This window comes from Melozone crissalis, unplaced genomic scaffold, assembly GCF_028551555.1.
Source record: "Melozone crissalis strain CALT ecotype California unplaced genomic scaffold, PUWL_Pcris_2 ptg000006l_1, whole genome shotgun sequence".
Lineage (NCBI taxonomy): Eukaryota > Metazoa > Chordata > Aves > Passeriformes > Passerellidae > Melozone > Melozone crissalis.
The window spans coordinates 39,203,851-39,224,594 of record NW_026535784.1 but is presented as its reverse complement, the minus strand read 5'-3'; the positions used below and the strand labels follow the sequence as shown (position 1 = coordinate 39,224,594).

Sequence of the window (20,744 nt, the reverse complement as noted above, 5' to 3'; positions counted from 1 at the left end):
GGATAAAAGACGACAAACTAATTCCACTTCCATATGGAATATCTGCAGTCTGCAGTTTTGATCTTGGCTAAGCAGGAATGAGAAAGGGGTTTTATGATGTTTATTGAAGGTTCAACTGCATTTCTTCTCAACTATATTGATTTTTATATAGGAGAAAGAAAGCTTTATTTGTATAAGAAAGGGAGAGTGAAATATATCTAACACCACACTTGATAGAATAAAAGCTCTGCAGCACACATCTCATAGCTCTAATGCAATATGCTCCCCCTATTTAATTTGTCTTTTCCATCTATATACAGAGGGAAGAGCCATGTTGTTGAGCAAGGTTTTTCATACTGCAGTTTGGTGCAATGTTTATTAAAGCAAGCAGCAACTGCTATTAAGTCACCTCTGGGAAACCAAACGTGGGTATGGTTTGAATTATAAGCTTGCAATTTTTTTTTTCCAACATCGATCTCCCTTCTGTATTAAGAGTTAACTTCATTATTAAGCAGGAATGTAAGGCTTGCATCTTATTTGCCCCAAATTGTATTAAAAGGTGAAATATTATATTTTGAAATGCTTGCCTGAATAGAAATGCGGAGTCAAAGTTGACCCTACAAATAGCTACGATGTCCCCTATCAAAAATCCACTCTATGTACTAGTAGCTTTTTCCTCTGATACTGTTTTCATCTTCACAGATTCTACTCAGATGCATATGCAGGCACCTTACTTGAAAATTAAAGCCCACGAAAAGTCTACCTTAGAACAGCATTATTTTTCATGAAACAAAAAACCAATCAAGTTTGGCTTTATTGCAACACTCCCCACTACTGAATATACAGTAACAATGCTCAACTTTTCAGCCAGAGTTTTTTCCCCTTCATTATTTTCATCTCTTAATGAATAATTCTTTGAATTTACTGCACTTGAAATATAATCTAAGTAGAGAATAATTTTGTTCCCTTGAAAGTTAATGTAATAGAAACTACCATATCCTGACAAAATTAAGTTGTGCTTCATCTGCTCCTACTTGCAAACTGACTCAAAAGTAGAAATAAAACTTATTATTAGTTCAGCAATGAGAAACAGTAAGAATTTTTGCAGTCAGTCATAACCTGAAAGGGGTGGTTCTGACAAGCAAAACTCTTCTCTAGTTACTGGTGCATGGTTGCCCAAGAAAGCACAACTCATGTCATCTGAAGGGCTCTTTGAGAAAACCTGCTAGATACTGTGAGATTTCTGTAACCAAGAAGGAATCAATAACTTGTGTATATAGGGCAAAAGAACACGTCTTTTATGGCAAGAATTATAAGATATAGTCAAGTGAAGAAAGCACAAATATATTAGAGAGTTAAAGGAAACCTCAAGGACTCTGCAATGCACCAAACACACCAGGAAGGCAAAAGAAACAAATGGAAAATTGGGGTCTAGTAGCTGCTCCTTAACAGATATCTCAGTTTATGAATCTTGCAGTCTGTAAAAGATCATTTCTGTGTGTTTAGAAATAATCAAGAAGCACTTGTTAATGCTCATCTTTGAGAATGACACTGCACAGGTGTCAATTCATTCCCTATCTTTTTAAAGGCCTTTTAGGTTTGTAGGAGTTTGTAAAGGTTTGTAGGTGAAATGCTTTACTTCTAGATATCTTCGACCTGAATTTTACTACAGTTGTTTCCATAATTCAGCACTAACAGAGTTTGTTTGATTTAAATACGGCTGATTATAATTAGGATAGGATCTAAAAATTGGCTCTACAGTCCCACTACCTTAAGACATTTTGATGAAAAAATGTCAGGTTTGAACATCAGCTTTTATCCAAGTTTTAATGGAAAGATGGATCACCATATTTCTCAGGGTTGTCCAGAGCCTCTTCCAGTTAGGGTATTGGAACCAAACAAGGGAATTCCCTGCTGTTCACTCAGCTGCCCATGAACTCCTATAACCACATATCAGGCCTGCCACAGTCAGCCCCAACAAAAACGTAATGCAAGTCTGTTTACAATCCTCACCTCAATCCCATCAGCCTTTGATACCTGTGTGAAGAAAACACCCGCTCAAGTTGTTCTCCACCCTTAGGTTGAGAAAGCACAGGATAAACTGCTAGACAAAGCATAAAGTTTGTCTCTTTTATATCTTCCTGTCACAGATGTCATCACTTGGGGAATGGAAAGTTGTTTGATTTTTTAAAAATATCAGTCTTAAAAGGAAAGACATGTATGAACTCTGTCAGTATGCAATGAACTACTATCCATCAGCAAAAATTTGTTAAAATAAGTACAGCAGTTAAATATCTCAAAGGGGAAGTGGAAAGACACTGAAGCTCACTTTCTCATAATATATCGATGAAAAATCTGGACAACATAAGTGATATGGAATGACATCCATTGCATCTTTAATTCTTTTGTGAATAGCAGACTACACTCTCAAAGATCATCATGAGCATCTTTTCGTGATAAGAACTCACACAAAAAGAAGCAGCATTTTTTATCCAGGCAAGCAGTGCCAGGATAGAGCTATTCAAGACTTTACAAGTTGACTGCACTCACCTACATCACCCTGTAGGATGAAACTATGGATATACTCATGAGGGTCATGACACAATGAAAAAAAAATGGAGCATGAGAAATATCAGGAAGCATAAAATAACCCAGACTCCCCTCTTTACTCAGATTTTCAAAACTTTTCTTCTAATATCAAGAAGATTAATTTCTATCTGGGATGTATGTGAGATGGGAATGACAAGCATACATACTAGTTCAAATAAGACTTTAGAATCTAAAGATTTTTAGTCTCTTGGCCCCTTTGCAATCTTTTGACAAAGATTCCACCATTCATGTCTTCACACTGCTTTCCCTGATCACTAACAGTGGTATGATAAAAACTGGAAAAAGTTTCACTAGCACTTCAAACAACTCCTGCAATCTAACATTTGGAAATAGAATGAGAACATTTCATTCAGCACTAATGAGTGGCCTTAGCATAACAAACTGCCCCTCACTCATCCAGAAGGCATTGATTTTCCCAGTCAGCACACCTCACACACATCCAGTAAATGTGTCTCAAAATGCATCTCCAGCCCTTGGTTTCTGGAATTCTGCAAGGCAAATCCCCTGAAGGAAGCCAAAAAGCACTCATTGCAGGAAGGACAGCAGAAAGCACTTTAGAACTACTTGCAGATAATGGAAAACATTTTCAAAGCAGTTCATGTTGCTTCTCTGAGGTGTTCCAGTAAAGGAAATGAAAATTATAAGAGCCACTTGTAAACTTTAGAGTGAGATCACAAAGTAGCAAAATTGCTGCAGTGCTGCAGTACACCTGTTTCAATTAAAGCAATTATCCTAAAACAAAGGACATTGTTGCCCTCACTGTATCAGCCAGCAGTGGCTGCACTTCTATTCTCAAATGCCTATTTAACTAGCATGTAACAAGAACATTTTCATCCTTTATGTACCTTCTGTTGGTAATTGCTAAATTGTATGTGAAAACAAATACTTGCTCTATCTCTATGAAATCAAGCCTCATGACTTCATCCTTCTTCTTACTAAGCTTAGCGAGGTCTGGAGTGGGCAAAATTAGGTTCTACAGAGAGAAAAAATGTTTGTAGAAATGGCATCAGTTTACCCTTGACCTAGTTGGTTTTTCCTGCAAAGAAAACCATTTATCTTCCCTATGGTAACAATGGGAAAACAGAACCAAAAAAATTTCTGGGGTGTCCTTCCCCAGCATGAACCTGGCACAGGTAGACCAGAAAGATTCCTGACTATCAAACATGACAAAGCTAATGTTATGCCCAAAAAGCTGTTTCTCATCAAGCAATATGGCCTTATTTCCTGGTTTAGGCCTTTCTCTCTGATCTGTCCTATGGATCCTTTCAGCTGAATATCTACTGATGGACACAGGCTCTTGCTTCTAATGAACAAGGCTCAACACAAACATGGGATATAGAGGACAGAAGCTATTTCTCTATTTCAAGGTAGACCTGCTCCTCTATCACAATTGCAAAGAGGTAAAATCTCCTGTCATTACAGTCACTTCTTGGAGAGAAAACTGCAGCTTCAGTAGATTTTAGCACAAAACAATCAGGTAATTCAAAAATGATTTAGACATGAACAAATAATGAAAAGAAATATACCATAATGACAGCACGAAGAGCTGGAGTAATATGCTACTCTTTTATGATTGCCATGGAACAAGTCCTTAAGGTCACACAAAAACCTGAACAAGTCTTTAAAGTCACAGGAAAACCTGAGGAAGCTGTATCAAGTTTGCACTACCAGAGGTAACCATCACTTGAAGATTTCCCTTATAGTATAATTATGGTTTTATAAACATGAAATATTTAAAAACCCTTAATTTCAAAGTGTCCTGTTAGGGCAGACAAAGGCATCCTCTTTATCTGATTTTTTTTTTTTTAATTTCCAGAGTTTCTCGTATCAGGATGCCTTTACATGTTCTCATCCTGACATAGTGCAGGCAATTTTGGATTTATCATCACATTTAAACTCTGACTTAAATTCAATGTCTTTGCTTTTTGTTTTGCCTTCTCTTACCTTTTTTTATCTGCCCCCTTTGATTCCATTGTTACTTCTATTTCTCACAAATTCTTAACTTTAATTTCTTCAAAATAAGAAACAAAGAATGGAATACATGTTCAGCAGATATTATTTAGGGAAAACATTATTGTGAAATTCAGTACATTTACCTCTAACACCAGAGAATGTATTTCAGAAAACAGTGCTTCCACAACAAAACAAAAACACATTGATCTTGTAAGAAATAAAATTCTGGGTAAGTTGCTGTGATTCCACCAGCTAAGGTCTGGGAAGGTCACACCAGGGCAACTGATGTACAAAACAAGAAAGTATCCTACACATTAAGTAGTCTAATTTGTATGCCAGGGTCTTGACAGACACTGATCACCAGGCAATATTTATCAATAAATAGTACCATTTATGGCAATTTATGCTCTGATTTGTGTTACCTGAATTTGTAATGTGATTAAATACACTGAAATAACCATAGGTGACATCCCAACTATTCCTAAATTACAGATTACCCTTGACACTAGAAATCTGTAGAAGTCTGGCAGCACTCTCTCAGAGCAGTCATAGAATGGTTTGGATTGGAAAGGACCCTTTAAGACCATCTCACTTCTAGCCCCTGCCATGGGCAGGGACACCTTCCACTACACCAGGCTGTTCAAAGGCCCATCCAACCCAGCTGGGAATCTTTGCTTTTATGGGGCATCAACAACTTCTCTGGGCAATCTGTTCCAGTGTATCATCCACACATACTGGGTTTCTAAACCTACTGCTTCCTTTGCCACAAGTCAGAGTACTGAGGGAGGGCTTTTGAGATCCCACAAATTAGATGGCTTGATCTTCTCCTGCTTTTGCAATCCAATCATATTTTAATGCAACTCATTTACTTGAGCATTCATCCAGAAATTTAAGTAAATGTGATAAGCAGTTTTTGTTTGATGTATAACATGTCCGAGTTTTGAGGCTGTAGAAGAAGTTGTCCTCCAGTTTCAGCTCTTTTCTTTCCTCCCTTTCTGACAAATAAATGACAGTCACTAAAAACACCCAAACACTAACAACAGAACAACCCAAGACAAATATCCCATCAGTGGTGGACAACCACTTCATATTTGTTTGAACTTTTTAACAGCATTCATGCTAATGTTGCACACAGAAGGAAGTAAATGAAGTAGAAAATAATTACATAAACATGCAGCTTCAAAAAATGAGCAGTGACAGAGCTAACAGTGAGTTAAAAACCAAGCTAAATAAAACACTCAGGAACAAATTCAGTTGAAGGCTGACTTCTCTATATTAAACCCACCCCTGCTTCCTCTCCACTGCCTTAAGACAGATTCTACAGACCAGCTATATAAGAAACTACTTGTATTTCTGTCCATTGGATAAAGCAAGCAGCTTAGTTAAATGAACGCCAACCTGCCTTCACAAATTTAACCACGTATCTGCAAAATTGAAGGTGATGCCCAAATGCATGCTGCAGCTTTCACGAGATTCAAAAGACATTTTTCCAAGAAGAACACATCCTCAGTATAGGTTTAACACAAACAACTACCTTCCCCCCCACCTTGCAAAACAAATTCTCAAAATTATTACTGGTCCTAAAATAAGAACAAATTGGAGAGTTGCCTGGGTAACAATTTTGGGTCCTCCTCCAGTGGGGGGACCTTGCAGAAATATTTTTGTATAACTACTACTGCTTTAGACCACAAAGATGTTTCCTGGAAATAAACCAATTCTATATGTTGAGGCTCTTACAAACAGATTTACTATACAATACATACATACCCACCCCACATTGCAGTATAGTCTCACTGTGGGGTAGAAACAGGAAAAGTAGGTCTACACAATTGTGTACACTGGAAGAAAAGTATCTCACTGGTGCTTCCACCATTTCAAGCACATTATCATCCATTTCTAGTGCAAAAGGTACAGAAAAGACAGTGAAAACAAATCTGTCCTGAACTGTTTTTGACACCAAGATAAAACTTATCCCACTATAGTCAGAGAACCTGTGTAGTTCAAATACAGTAAAACTCAGAAGCTTGAGGTAGCCAGGCCAGGACCAAAGAATTATGAAGCATCCTGCCTTTTACATCATCAAGTCCCTTGTTGTTCAACAAAATCTGTATAACTACATTTTTACTTTCCTCTTGAGTATTCAGAAAAAAGAAACATATAAAAATTAAACAGGCAGATGCCATCATAGGTCTGTCACCATGGTCATTGTACTTGTATTTCATTAGTGTCTGATGTAAGACTCCTCAGGATCCCACAGTTTAACACACTACCAAGTGCCAGCTGCTCAGCAATAACCACTTGCATATTTGGTAAGGTATGAAAAACAATGTGCAGTTTTAATTTTCCTCCTCCGGAGCTTATTCTGCCTGTTCCATTTCCCATTTACTGCAGATTAACATGGTAACTGCACAAACATCTCAAATGCTCCGAATCACCCCTCACATGCACTGCCTGCAAAGGCCTTAGGATCAGACCAGAGCAAGTCTAAAACAACCTCTCTACAATGTACCTTGCACAGCTCTCAGGCCTCACTGCTGTGCTCTGCACATCCTGTTTAGCACGGAACACCACTTACCAACGTGGAAGCCTTGCAGCATTAGTAAACAAAGTTCTTAGAGTGCTCCCTGCCCACACCAAACATGAGCATGTCTCTTGGGCACACTTGTGCCAAAGCAGATGTCTCAGGAGACACCTGAGCATAGCAACTTCTACTGACTCTATAGATGGGACAGACTGGAGAGCTATACCCTCCTGTAGTGTTTAATGCCCTTGCAGGTACCCAGCCTGGCTAATCAGGACCACAAAAAAATGAAACATTTCTTAAATTAAATTCTCATTATGATATCAAAATTCAGTGTTCCAGATTTTAGCAATATACTGAGAAGAGAAATATCCACAAACAAAACAACACGCTCAAAAGTCAATTTCAAAAAAATGACAGTGCCTACACCTCCTCTCATCCTTCTCATCTTTCAGTAAGAAATAAATACCTATAAAAGCAGTGGAACTTAAGTTTGGAAACACTCCTCTAAAGAATTCTACTACTTTGATAAAGACTTAGATCCTGAACTATCATTTATCCAGTACTGGATTGGTTTTTTGTTACACAAAAGTGAAAACTTTTTCACTTATTAAGCAAAACAGATTGTTTAGCGGAGAGCATGTATACCTGGAAATTCAAATGTTACAATGCTCATCTCTGGCATAATTGTGGTGAGAAATAAAATACTGTAATTGACTTTTGTAATATTTTAAGTATTTTAGGTTAATGTTCAACCCTTGATTTCTGATAAAAAGGACTAACTTTTCACAGAAGTCTCCAAAATGTCACAGCCAATGAATGAGTTGTCACAGTTTGAAAGGATAGTTCTGCTTTTTAAGTGTATTATTTAAGGCATAGTTGTGTTCAAAATGAATGCTACCTATTATTATACATGTCATTCAAAATGAGCATGGACTTAACAGCATGTGGGAATACAAAAACTATGGCATACGTTACATATTTACAAGCTAAGATAGAGAAACATGGCTTGCCATTTTAATGAATTCTATAAGTATCAGTGTTGAAATACAGGCTGTAAGCTTGCCAATGCAACATAACTGTTTTTAAACTCTTAGAAAACCAGCTGACAATAGCTTGGCAAGAACACTAGCAGAAAATTAAAATGAAACTATCCTGAATGTACCCTTTAAGCAGAAAATTCTTCTGCTTCCAAACTGCCAAATGTAGGATCTGGCCTAAACTTCCACTGAAAATACATTTTCCCCCAATTCAATCATTACAGACTATTTCATTCGAGGCCAAATTAGATTTGGCCTCCTCTGAAATAGCCAGTCTTGAACAAGGAATGGAATTGATATGGGAGAGAAACACATTTGAAAGTTTCAATAAGATTACTGTGTTGCAAAACTAGAAAGCATGTATAAGAACCTTAAAGTTCTGATTTAAAACACTGGCAAAATTTCCTTTGATAGTGCACAGCAACAAGGCTTTGTTGATTAAATAGAGTTATTCTGAGACACTCTAGGCTGGGGAATTAGCATTCCATGTTTAAAGGTAGGAAGTCTACAGCAACCAGAGACTCAGTGAAATATCTACAAACAGACATCTCAGGGGGGTGGAGGAAAAAAGGTATATTGAGTTTTGTGCATTTTTATTAGATTTTCAAGATACTACAGAACATCCTTTCCAAGCAAGACTACTTCCATTATTTGATTAAATCTTTATAAAAAGTTTTCTCATAATATCAGCCTACCTTTAAAAAATACTGTTTAAAAGATTCAGATGAATTTGAAATGCAAAGTACCTTTAGGTACTTCAAGTAAGATTAAGCTGCTAGGGTTTACTTTCTGGACAGAGCTAGAATCATTTAGAGTCTCATAAAGATGTTGGGAGTCTATCTGGCTTACTTGAGGGCCTTGCTTTTTTCAGGAAAATCCACAAATGCCAGAGGTTTACGACCAAAAAGGAGAGAGAAGAGTCGCGCAATTTTATTTGAATAAACAAATAAAGGCAGAGATTCCACTGGGGCACATGCACACGGGGTTTTCTCTCTCAAGGTTTTGGAGGCCACAGCCTCCTTTGATCCCAAACTCCCAGCCACATGGTGTCCTCTTCCTTTCCCTACTGGCTGGGCACTAGGAATATATAGCCCTCCCAAACCACCTACCACATATCCCCTCTTGAACCTACTACTCTACCTCGGTGTTCAGAAACTCAGGCTGTGCAGACCCCTATCTGTTCGAGCAGCCAAGCTGCCTGGGCTCAGCAATCAAGCTTCAGCCCAGAGTCAGTAGAGACATTAAGACCCATTTCAAAGACAATAACACACACCTTCACCCATCAAATTGTTTAGAAAGGCATTAGCTTTCCTGTCAATCCCTCCTCCTCTTCTTTCTCAATCTGCCTTTTTACAAACACTAGTTATCATTAACTTAACCCTTCCTAACCAGGAACACTTGAAACAGCCCCTCCTGATTTTTTCACATCTGGTCCCTGCACCAGGAGTGGCAAGTAAATAAAGGGAATAAAGTAGACAATGACAGTTCATATTAATCCATGAATCACTAGAGTTCCTTGCTATGGCTACTGAGAGCTGAAGCCTGCCATCCTTTTCTTCCAGCTGAGAAGTACAAACCTCCAGGGAATTAGAGACCTTGACTTGAGTATGATAGGTCCACACATGTCCAGCTGTCCTGACTGCTGTCCCTGCTGTCCTGGTTGAATGCTACAAACAGCAAAGACCAAAGGCAGCATCTCTGCTAAGGGGGCTTCCTGTCAAAGTCAGCCCAAATGACCTCAAGTGTTCCCTACCAGGGACTCCAGTGACCTCAAGTCAGGAAAAATGATCTCAAGTAACCTGTGTGTACTCAAGCAACCCCTGATGTTCTGCCCCTTCAGCTCTTAGTGAGGAGCAGCCTGCAGCACCCCACACTACATTATTACCAGGCTAGCTGGTCAGTGATACAAAGCAGACTCTCCCACAGCTTCCCTCCCAACCTAGTCCCTCCCTTCATCTTCTTCTCACAAAGTAATTTCCTCAGCAGCAGGACCTGAGCAAGCCAAAAAACTCACCTGGCTCATGGCAGCCGTTCAGTACAGTACAGAGTCTTAAACTGGGTTAAAAAACATGGCTGCACCCAGTCAGTACAGAGTCTTAAACTGGGTTAAAAAAAACCAAAAAACCAAAAGCAATAAACATTGTTACACAAAGAAAAAGTAAAAAACAGTGTCACAGCATACATCACAGTTGAGATGGCCACAACACACAGAGTATCACCATACAATTTTAGAAGGCTTTAAGTATTCACCCACACAGAATAACACCATACCCCATCAGAAGGCTTCGAGCATCTGCCCATACAGAGTAACATTACTCCAGAAAGCTGCAAGCATCCACCCTTCCTGCTCTTCAGCCCAGCCTTTCATACCCCTCACGTCCATGCATTGCACCGGTGTGCCCTCTGTTCCCCTTGGTGATGGGTCAGTGCCCCTGGCCCTGCATGGCTCATTGCTGTCAGTGCTGCTCACCTGCTGCTCACAGCTGCAGCCCATTGGGGATGAGGCTCAGCCACCTAATTACCACAAACTGTGTGCCTACAAAACAACTCAGTGGACACAAGCCAACTTACTGTTTATATCTCATTCTTCCTGGCCTTTCCTAATCCTGAACAATGTGTTTGAAGGGAATGGGCAAAGGCAGCTATGAAAATAAAGCACACACATTCACCAACAGTGGTTGAATAAAATGCACCTGTTTGTCTTTCCCACTTACCAAAAGATCATTTGAAAAATTGTTCCCCCTTTGGCATGAAATTCATATTAGACAGAGAAGTTCCCGTGTCCATCCCTTTGGTCCTGGGGTCCCTGCACTTTATCCCATTAGGGATTGTAAAATCTGTGCCATTATCCTTGCTGGTACCTTTACCTTTCCTTCATTCCTTCTTTCATATCTTTTGTATATCTGAGATGCCTTTCTAACCAACTCCTGGAAGGGCTCACTCAGCCTCCTCTCCAGCCCCTGCCCCTGCTGCATGTGGGCTCTCACCCTCCCTCAGTTTGAAGTAAACTTGAATGGAGACTCTAACTCACATGAATTGTTTATTTCAGTTCTCTCAGACAAAAGGCAGTTGAAAAATAATGATCAAATAGTCATTTTACAGAGGACTTTTTTTTCTCCCTCTTAAAATGCCCTCTAAACTGAGTTTACAATGGGAACAAGTTGTTCTAGGCTTGCATAAGGTGAGATACACTGGCCACCTTCTTGGGAGTTCTTATACACCAGCCCAAGCACACAATCCTGGCCAGCAGTACACAATAACAAATGAACTACAGGAATGCTGCTGCAAACATTGCAAAAGAATTGTACTAATAAATTACCTTAGGAAAAATATTTTTTCTTGAAGGGCTTTATACTGAATACTGCATATTTACTAGTTTCCCACAGTATTTCATATTTTTAAAGGCAACCTGATCAAACTCAGAAGATATCTGGTTTCTGCTGTTAATATGGTTTTGTTCATTTAAGCAATCTATTTCTGTGGCCATGCATATTATAATTTAACAAAAAGCAAGTGCTCACGTCTTTTCAATCACAAATTTTAATAAAGCAGAGGAACACCACACTTGTGGCTTCTGATTAAAGTACTGCTTGTTTTCATTTAATGCTCACTAGCATATTAGCAATAAACTCCTTTGAAGCCTGTACTGTATTTAGCCTTTCATTTTTACAGAGGACACAGCACTGCTTAACATTAAGGCTTTTCTTTTCAGTCTTCAAATGACTAAAAATTGTCCATGTTCAATTCATTCCAGGCATCCTATAATTTTTTTCTTTCATCTATTTAAACTGTAAATGTTTCACAAATAAATGAAAATCATGAAAAACAGAAAGGTACACTATATGTTTAGCATATATTACCTTATTTCTTAAAAGTTTAATTCATAAATGTCATTCTATTCATTGTTCTGTTTTTCCCAAAGCTTCTAGAATTTTTTATATTTTCCACTTGAAAATAAATAATGCTTGCTATTACAATTGTTCCTCTAATCTGATATTAAAAACAAACAGACAAACACCACTTTATACTGACTACAGTAAACAAACTTGAATTATTTATTCTTTATGATTTAACAATTGCCCTGTAGAGAGAACAACTAAAAAATTTAATATTTCTTTTTGGGTTTGGGTTTTGTATTTTCTTTTTAATTGGAAGCACATATAACAATAAATAGTGAGTGAAAATATTCCTCATTACAAAATATACTTCATTACATTTTTACATGAAAATACCTTGCTTTGTTTGAGAGGCACAACACATGCATGTCCCCAGTGCTGAGAAATGTGGAGGATAAAGCACATGTAGACATAAACTGAACTGTATGTGACAGGGTCTCAGTCAGGTTTGGGGACAGGGGGTTGCTTATCTTTTAGTATGACATTATTTCTTGTAAGGAAAGTCTTTTATGCATGTCTAGAGTAGGGGATCTAGGACCAGGTGTCAGCTCTTAGATCCAGCTGCTCCATTCAGATTCACCATAACTTGGTGTCAGGGCAAAACTCTGACAACCAGGAAAGCCTCCTTTCTGATGTTGGTTTCCCCAGAAAGGAAACTCAAGGATGCAGGGCTGGACAGAAGCTGTCGTACTCTCCAGCAGAAAGACTAGACACAGCCATACATTTGTTTTCAGCCATACATTTTTTTCAGCTATGAAAACCTGCAAGATTACATAACTCACTTGAAGTGAATTTACCAGTAGGTACAGAGAAAAAACTATGAAACTTGACAAAGGCACTGCATTTCAGTTTCATGGTCTTACATGAATTCTTTATTCCTTACACAGAAGCAACAGCAGTGAACCTTAGCCACAGACTGCAGCTATTTATAAACACCTGTGTAAAGTTTCAAGTCCTTTCCATCTGTTAAGCATGTGGTCCAAATGTAAATGTGTGCTTTCCAAACTCAGCTGTACCGCTGCTTGAACAGCCTCAGTGTCAAACAAGTGTGGGACTCTTCTTACCTAACTGTACACAAAAGCTCACAGAAATGTTGAAAAACAAAGTAATGATGGGGATGGTAAAACCAGTTTGCTTTAACTGTCAGGCCTGTGATAAATTATCCATTATGGCTTCATACAAAACCTTGGTTTTTTACAATGCAGGGAGCCAATAAACACTAAGTGAACATCAATATCATTACATGAAATAGATTCCAGTTTAAATCTTGGTATTCATGACTCCCTCCCTGTCTTCCTTCACAGTGGTTTAAAAAAAAATATTTTCAATACCATTCTGAAATTATTATTTTTGTTTACATTTAATAAAACATAGGGCTCTTTCTAATCACAGTTCACATTGCAGTAGTCTGACTTTGATTTATAAAAAAGGCCAGGACAACTTTATTTCTTTAACAATAGTCAGAAATCACTGGACCTCCCTGGGGGATGTAATTATATCAGAAACCATTGCTGCTGTTTACATTGGGGTGCTCAAGCTTGTTAGAGGATATAAAACATTCTTTATTAACTACCAGCAAATAAAGGGGTATATAAACTAATCAAATCCTCAAAGACCAGCTTCAAGAGATACACAGACAGGGAAAGAGTCACACTGTGGTTTTTGAGTCCCTGGGCACAAATGTTCTTCTTTTAAGAAACTGAGACTGCTGCTTTCTTTCACCTTTATCACAACACCAGTGGTATCAGTGCTACAATTTTTCAAATGTGGGTGATCAATTGCTTCTATGCAAACTTCAGTAATAGCTGCTTGCAACAGAATGGGAGAGGATCAGCATAAGGAACACAGCTTGTAAGGATAAACTTTTGAATCTGAATGAGCATCCCAACACTTCCAAAGGCAAATTATAGCTTTGAGGTACTTCAGTTCTGGCTTATTTGATACTCAAATTACAAATACATTATTAATAATTTTAATATTACTTAATAATTAATATTGAATATTAACATTAATATTATGATGGTATTACTGAATTGCTTCAAAACTCCACCTCTAGATCTCCTGGATTTTGAATCAAATCATCGTCTGAGAACTCTTGTTTTTCCCTAAAAGTGAAGGAGCTGAAAATCATTTACTACTAAAAATTTAAGCACTCCCTAATTCTTGAGAAAAACAAAAATCAAGTATTACTTGTCTAGATTCCCTCCCAGAACACCACTTACATAAACATTGACCCAGAAACAGCTGAAGAGAAAAAAATGTCCAGTGTGTAAGTAAAGGACACCCAAGGAAAGACCTCAATGAAGATAATTACATTCCTGAGTGTGGAGAGGAGTGATGACTCCAATATGGCATAGCAATGAAGTTACCCTGTCTGTGCCTCCTGTCTCAAAGGAAGGCAGATATCATCAAAGATGATGCATTACAGATGTTTTATCTCTACCAGCAACATCAGCTTTAATGGAATTTGCATAAAATTCATCTAGGTTAGGGTATTTTACAGAGTCCTGACAAGTAAAAAGCCTGTCTGTCCCACCAAGCATCTCAAACAGCTTGTAGATTTGAGCTAGACTAGGCCTTGGGCAATCCACCTGAAGCAATCTCAGTCCCTCACAGAGGCTGTTCCATCAGGAGAAAACAGACCTCTATGCACCATTATGGACAACAGACCTCTTTCTGTAAAAGAAAGGTTTGAATCTTTGGCAAACCTGCAGGAGAGAGGTTTGTGTGTGGAGGTCACAAGTGGATGAGGCTTAGGCAGAGCAATACCTGAAAAAGTGACAGAGACAAATGATGCCAGAGTGGAAGGCCAGTGCATCCTCTGCTGGCTGAGCCTACTGTTACTTGTTCCCCTGCCAATGTGTGGAACTGGCTGCGAGTAGCAGCTGGGAAAGCAGCCATCCCTCTTTGGTGTTTTTACATATTTACTCAGCAATTACTCCAGCTATTTCACATGCATACTCAGGATTTGACTGCCTTTATTCACCGAGATCCAGACTCCAAACTATATGCCCCCAGGTTATGCACAGTGGAATCCTGTTATTGATACAGAATGATCACTGAGCCTACTTCCATCATTATCAGAATACTGCCCTGCTGACTGCTCACATCCACAAACATCAGTTTGCCTAATAATTGGGATAGCATATGCATATTTGGAAATGCTATTAAGTATAGTTTTGCTCATATATGCAGCTTTCTTCTTTAAAGAAACTTGCAGTACTGGATGTTGGATCTAGACAGAAAACAACCAATACCATAACCATACCCATTTCGCCACCAGCCTTAGGTAGAAAGCAAAACAGTACTGAGTTTTGATATTTTATCTACAACTAACTTATTATAAAACAGCTGGAAAAATCATTCTGCCCTTCTTCCCTGGCGTTTTTATCTGTATAATGAGAGTAGTAGGTAAAGATGGCTTGCAAAGCTAATGTCATTACAAAGCTGCATTTAATAACTAATAACTAATGCAGTTAGTCGGATGATACAAAATGATCCAAAATATAAAGTACTTGGTAAAAAACCTGTCTTGACATTGGAAGCAGTAATTTAAAATGATGAACCAGAACAGAAAAACAAAGCATTGAGTCACCTTTGCAGACTCAGGCTCTCAGACTTCTCTTTCTTGATTCCTCATTCAGAAAATGAGGATAAAATATTGTCCCATCTAATAAAAGAATCACAAAAATAAGAAAATAAGCCTGAGCTCCCTGCAAGCAAGTCAGTCAAACCTCTGGTATCCTGCTATATGTCTTTCATTTCCTTTTTATTGAGTGCCCAGCTTGGCAGTCACTGGCTTGATTTAAGTGTTGCTGAGCCTTGCAAAGACACATGAAGGAAATGGGAGCCATAAACAGACAGTATTTCTGTGAGTAAGGGCACATGACTGGGACACAGGGACATGGAGTCACAGGTTTCTGGTTCAGATTAAGGGCTGCCTCTGATTTACATGAGGACTTCAGAAGTAATTTTAACTTTTCATCACATTTTTCCACCAGTCAATGGGATAATGTGTTCCAACACTACTAAGGAAGTAACAAAATACACACTAACAGTTTTGAGGCACCCAGATATTGCAATAAACACCAATAAAAGCATAAACAAGGAATTAATATTCCAGTGCAAAGTCTAGCACGGTTTTGCTGAACACTCCAGGCTGGATCCCATATGGAGAGCTGAGACACTGCAAGAGGATGATCCGTTTTAATTAATGACACAACACATGACTAGCCAATTCAGAGGAGGTACACATATACCGAATTAATATTGCTCATACAACTTTTATTCTTTAATTTCCCAACTTCTTGGCGTTACATCTCCTCCTCTTCAGCAAAGCTACGTCGGTACTGTGACACCATGAGAGATGCACCAGAGAGACAAGACAAGACAAAAGCTTGCACTTGAGGGCTACTCTCAAGGGCAAGGTCTCCATCCGCAGCACCGCACCGGGACACAACACCGTGTGGGACCTCCCCGCCCTCACAACCCGCCCCGCACCGACCTGCCGGGCTCATGGCTCCGCTGCCTGCGCTGTCCGGCCACCAAAGCCGCGCCCCGAGGGCGCTGTCCCGGCCCGAGGGTTCTGTCCCGGCCCGAGGGCGCTGTTCCGGCCCGACGGCGCTGTCCCGGCCCGAGGGTTCTGTCCCAGTCCTAGGGCGCTGTCCCGGCCCGAGGGTTCTGTCCCGGCCCGAGGGCGCTGTCCCGGCCATCAAAGCCCCGGCCCGAGGGCGCTGTCCCGGCCCGAAGTTTCTGCCCCGGCCGCCGGCGCCGGGACGGAAGCTCGGGCCCCTCCGCGGCCGCTGCGGCCACGGGGCTCCGCTGCCCCCGGGCCCCACCCATATCCTCCCCTGAACACACACACCCCCTCAGCCGGCATCGCCCCGGAGCCGCGGTAAGAGCCCTCTGCTGTCGAGGTGCTCGGGGTGTGGGCAGAAAACGAGGTGGGAGTCGAGCTGTGCCAGACTGCTGGGGTTTGATTTTCTCTTGCATTCATCCAGTGGAGAAAAGCCGCTCAGGGATGGAAGGCACCTGGGAGATGTCTGCCAGCAATCAAGTGTTCTGGTGTGGTATGATTAGCCCCTCCACGATGTTGTGCCATGTATTTATTTTTTGGAGCGGCGCAGAGTAAAACAAAACCTGAAAAAAGGTCAAAACAAGCAGCCCATGAGAGACACTGCAGCTCACTGCTGCACTGGCTACCAAATTTGGGACATATCAATCAAGGTGGCATCTTCCAAGTTGAAAATAAAGGCCAGACCCACCGCAAGGAGTTGGAGTTTCCCCATAAAACAGGATTACAGAAAAACTGAAAGAACCTTCTGTAATAAGTTTTCAAAGGAAGCAAACCTTTTCAAAACACATTGTGCACAGATGTGTGCTTCTTGCCCACCCAAACTCCCATGTTCACCTTCTCTACCTGAACTTTAATGTTTTGGGGCTGATTTTAGTGAAACATGGCAAGGGTTTTAAAGATCTCAAATGTGAATTTGCTAAGCACCAGTTTCAGGAATGCAGGTGTCCAAAACGAACTGAAGGAAAGGCTGCAGAATTAATTCAAGCAGTATTAGAGGAAAGAAAATTCACATAGAAGAAGTCTTTATTGATGTCTTAATGTGACAAAACCTTCAGAGTTTGCAATCAACTACAAACCACAAGTTGCAGGAGGCTGGACTTGAGTCAGGGAACTACTTCTGTAAAGACTTTGGACACTGCAGGGTCTGTGTCCAGCTGAATTACTTGGAAAACTGAACCCTCTGAGCTGTTCCTGTTTCTATCATTACACAGGTAGATTCTTTTTGATTATTATCATTTGTTATGTTTCAGGGGTTATTTTCAGTCACTTCTGCTAACATGTGGGTGGTTTTGGTAAATTTCTGACTTGGATTGGCCTACCACACAAAGGAGACATCTAGCTACAAGGACACTGGGAAAATGTGATCTAGATCCAGTCATGTCAGGGTATGTGCATCAGGAAGAGAGCGTGGAATGCCTCCCCTTGTTCCTTGCTGCTCATTTTTTACCTTTGGATTTTATTCATTTAAGTGACAGATATCTGGGCAATACCTCATTCCAGTCCTATGGTTTTGGGTGCAAGGGATGCAGCACTACAGTGTCAGTAGTCTTGAACTGTGAGCAGGATAAGCACAAATGAGATATCTTGTAATGGAGGATGCAATATGTCAAAGATAAAACATTTAGAAACACTGCATCTGACTATTTTTCCATTACAATAATAATTGCTGCTTCCTAAAAGATGGGTTAGGTAAAGTGGTTGGAGGCAGTTGGGATGATTGAGCGTTCGGAACTGCGAGGATCTTCACTGTGGAAATAGGAATTCATAAAAAGAAAAACAATCATTAAATACAAATGTATTTAAAGATAAAAATAACTAAAATGGAACTCTAATTTCAGTAAAAACAAAACAAAATTAAGGGGTTATCCTGGGTGTCAGGATGAGGGACAAAATGGATTGTGATAGCCCAATTCTTTACGTTGTGAGAGCCAGCACTGTGGAAATGAGTCCTAAAAGGAAGAACACAATTTGCTTTACTCAGGTTTTAAATCAAACAACAGGCAGGCTTCTACTAGCCAAGGAAAGAAAAACCTTCAGCAGTATCCATGAGCAAGAGGCCCTGCTCTGCATGGAGGCCTTGCTGGAGGCATTGGTCAGTGTGCATGGCATGCCCTCTCCTGCTCTGCATGGAGACCTGCAGTGGCCAGGGCAAAACCTGTGCTCTCCTCTGGTGGCCAAGGTGCTGTGTGTAGGGCGATCCACGTAGGGCTGGAAGGAGACCATCTGGGACCGGTCACTGAGAAGATGGAGATGGAAGGTAGGGCAGGAATTGTGTTGTTAGATCCCAGTTTGAGGGAGGGTAAGACTTGGTGAGGATTGTGGTGGTCCTAAAGGACTGCTTGGTGTGGTGCAAGTTGCTCATCATGGTGGGTGCACTTTCACCTCTCCCTGCTGATGGTTAGGCTGAGTCTTCTGGGTCTGTGCTTTTAGCTGGACGCAACTTGGCCTTTTCTACTTAGCTCAACTGGTTTACTCTTGAACACCTTTCTTTTCTGAGCTGTGCTGCTGCCATCACAGCTTTTGAGACAGTGACACTGGCTGACCTGGTGCTGGTCTCTGACTATTTACAACTCAAGACAGTGTTAGGTATACTGAGGCCTACACCCAGCAGAATTATTTCTAAGAGCAAAACAGCTCAATTCTCTAACTGCAGGGTTATTGCCATCAATTTACACTGCTTTTACCAGCCCAGTCGTAAGATTTTCTCTGGAATAATGTCTGCATATGACTAAGTATTACTGCCAGTGTCAGCAGACTCCTACTTAGAAATTAAATTTGCTGTGGGGTCTGTAGAGGTTGAGGTCTCTCTACAAGTCCAGCAGAAGAATTAGGTTTCCCCAGTTCTTCAACCTCTTAATGATTGCACTTCAAACATATCATAAAACCACGGAATTGATAATTTATGCTGGAGGTGTAAGAACACTCACTGTTTCTAGGCAAGGAAAAACTGCTTAAATTATTAAGCAACCTCAGCACGTGTCATGAAGCAGTGCTGCATTAGAGGGAAAATAAATAAAAAATCCATGTTAAATCGCGAGAAACATGTCTTGGGAATGATGTCAGTGTTGTGTTTATGTTGTTTGGCTGTTCTCAATATCAATTTCAAGCTTCAATTTTAGTAAAATTATTTTAAATATAAGCTTGCTTCCAAACACCCTAGATTCATAACACTAACTTGGGGACAATTACATACTTCTGTAATGCTTTCCAGCTTCAGGTCCTCACTGATTTGTCAAAACTAATTTCTTTCTAATACTTTGTTTTTCCTTTGTTTTTCCCTTTGTGAGCATTCTGCTATTGTTGGAATGTTGGCTTTTCCTTTGGTTATAATTAACATTCAATGCATTGCCATTATAATTTCCTCCACATCTTACATATTTGTTTTCCACAGGTCTGCTAAGGTTTGAAAAGCCTTTTTTCTGTCAAAGAGCTTGAACTGGTTTTGAAAGGTTAATTCACTGTTGATTACTAACTTAATTTTACTTGTAGGTTTTGTTGTGAAATCCACTGACAATATTGCTAGGCTATAGTACAATACAGACAATATTGCTATAATTGCTAACACAATCAGTTGGAAATATTGCATGTCAGATGATACTGTTAGTTTTTGTATTTTAGCAGGAGTTTGCATGCAGTTTAGATTCATGCTGTGTAGTCATAGATTTTCTTCTCTTGCACACAGCTACTGCATTTCGATGCTCGATATTACTGCAAGAATTAACATGAAGTTAGCTGAGTGTCCACTCTTCTTGTCTAGTGGAAGAAAGGACAAACTAAGTATGTGATATATTTCTAAATATTGGTTAAATCTTACCAAGATATAGAAAAGAATGAAGAGTGTTGCTCAGCTTGTACGGTAGCTTTCAAGAAAGCAAGAAAATTGTGTTTGAGACCTTCATTTTTGTTATTCAATTTCACATGCACTAAAATAAAAATAAAGCAGATCTGGGACAGAACATGATTCTAAGAGAAAATGTTACTGTACACAGTAACACTCTCAGTTAAGAAAAAATGGGTCAAGTGAGACAAATCTAATAGCTTCTTTCTTTAGTACCATTATGATTAAATTGGTTAATGACACAGATGAAGCATAAGAGAATATAAAATAGGTGGCCTGGAATATAAAAGCACTGCCAGTATGTAATGAAAATGATTTGTGTCATTCTTTA

General features: G+C 39.7%; 1 protein-coding gene across 1 annotated transcript in view; it reads right to left on the bottom strand.

Annotated features, from left to right (window-relative positions):
- Positions 1–16,516, bottom strand: part of BANK1 (B cell scaffold protein with ankyrin repeats 1) — a 134,724-nt gene extending 118,208 nt beyond the window's left edge. Inside the window, exons 1-2 of the mRNA XM_054295404.1 lie at positions 16,317–16,516; positions 10,118–10,158 (exon numbers count right to left, since the gene is read on the bottom strand). Coding sequence (XP_054151379.1) covers positions 10,118–10,158; positions 16,317–16,516 — 241 coding nt within the window. The remainder of the gene's footprint in view (positions 1–10,117; positions 10,159–16,316) is intronic.
- Between the last annotated feature and the right edge of the window lie 4,228 nt (positions 16,517–20,744).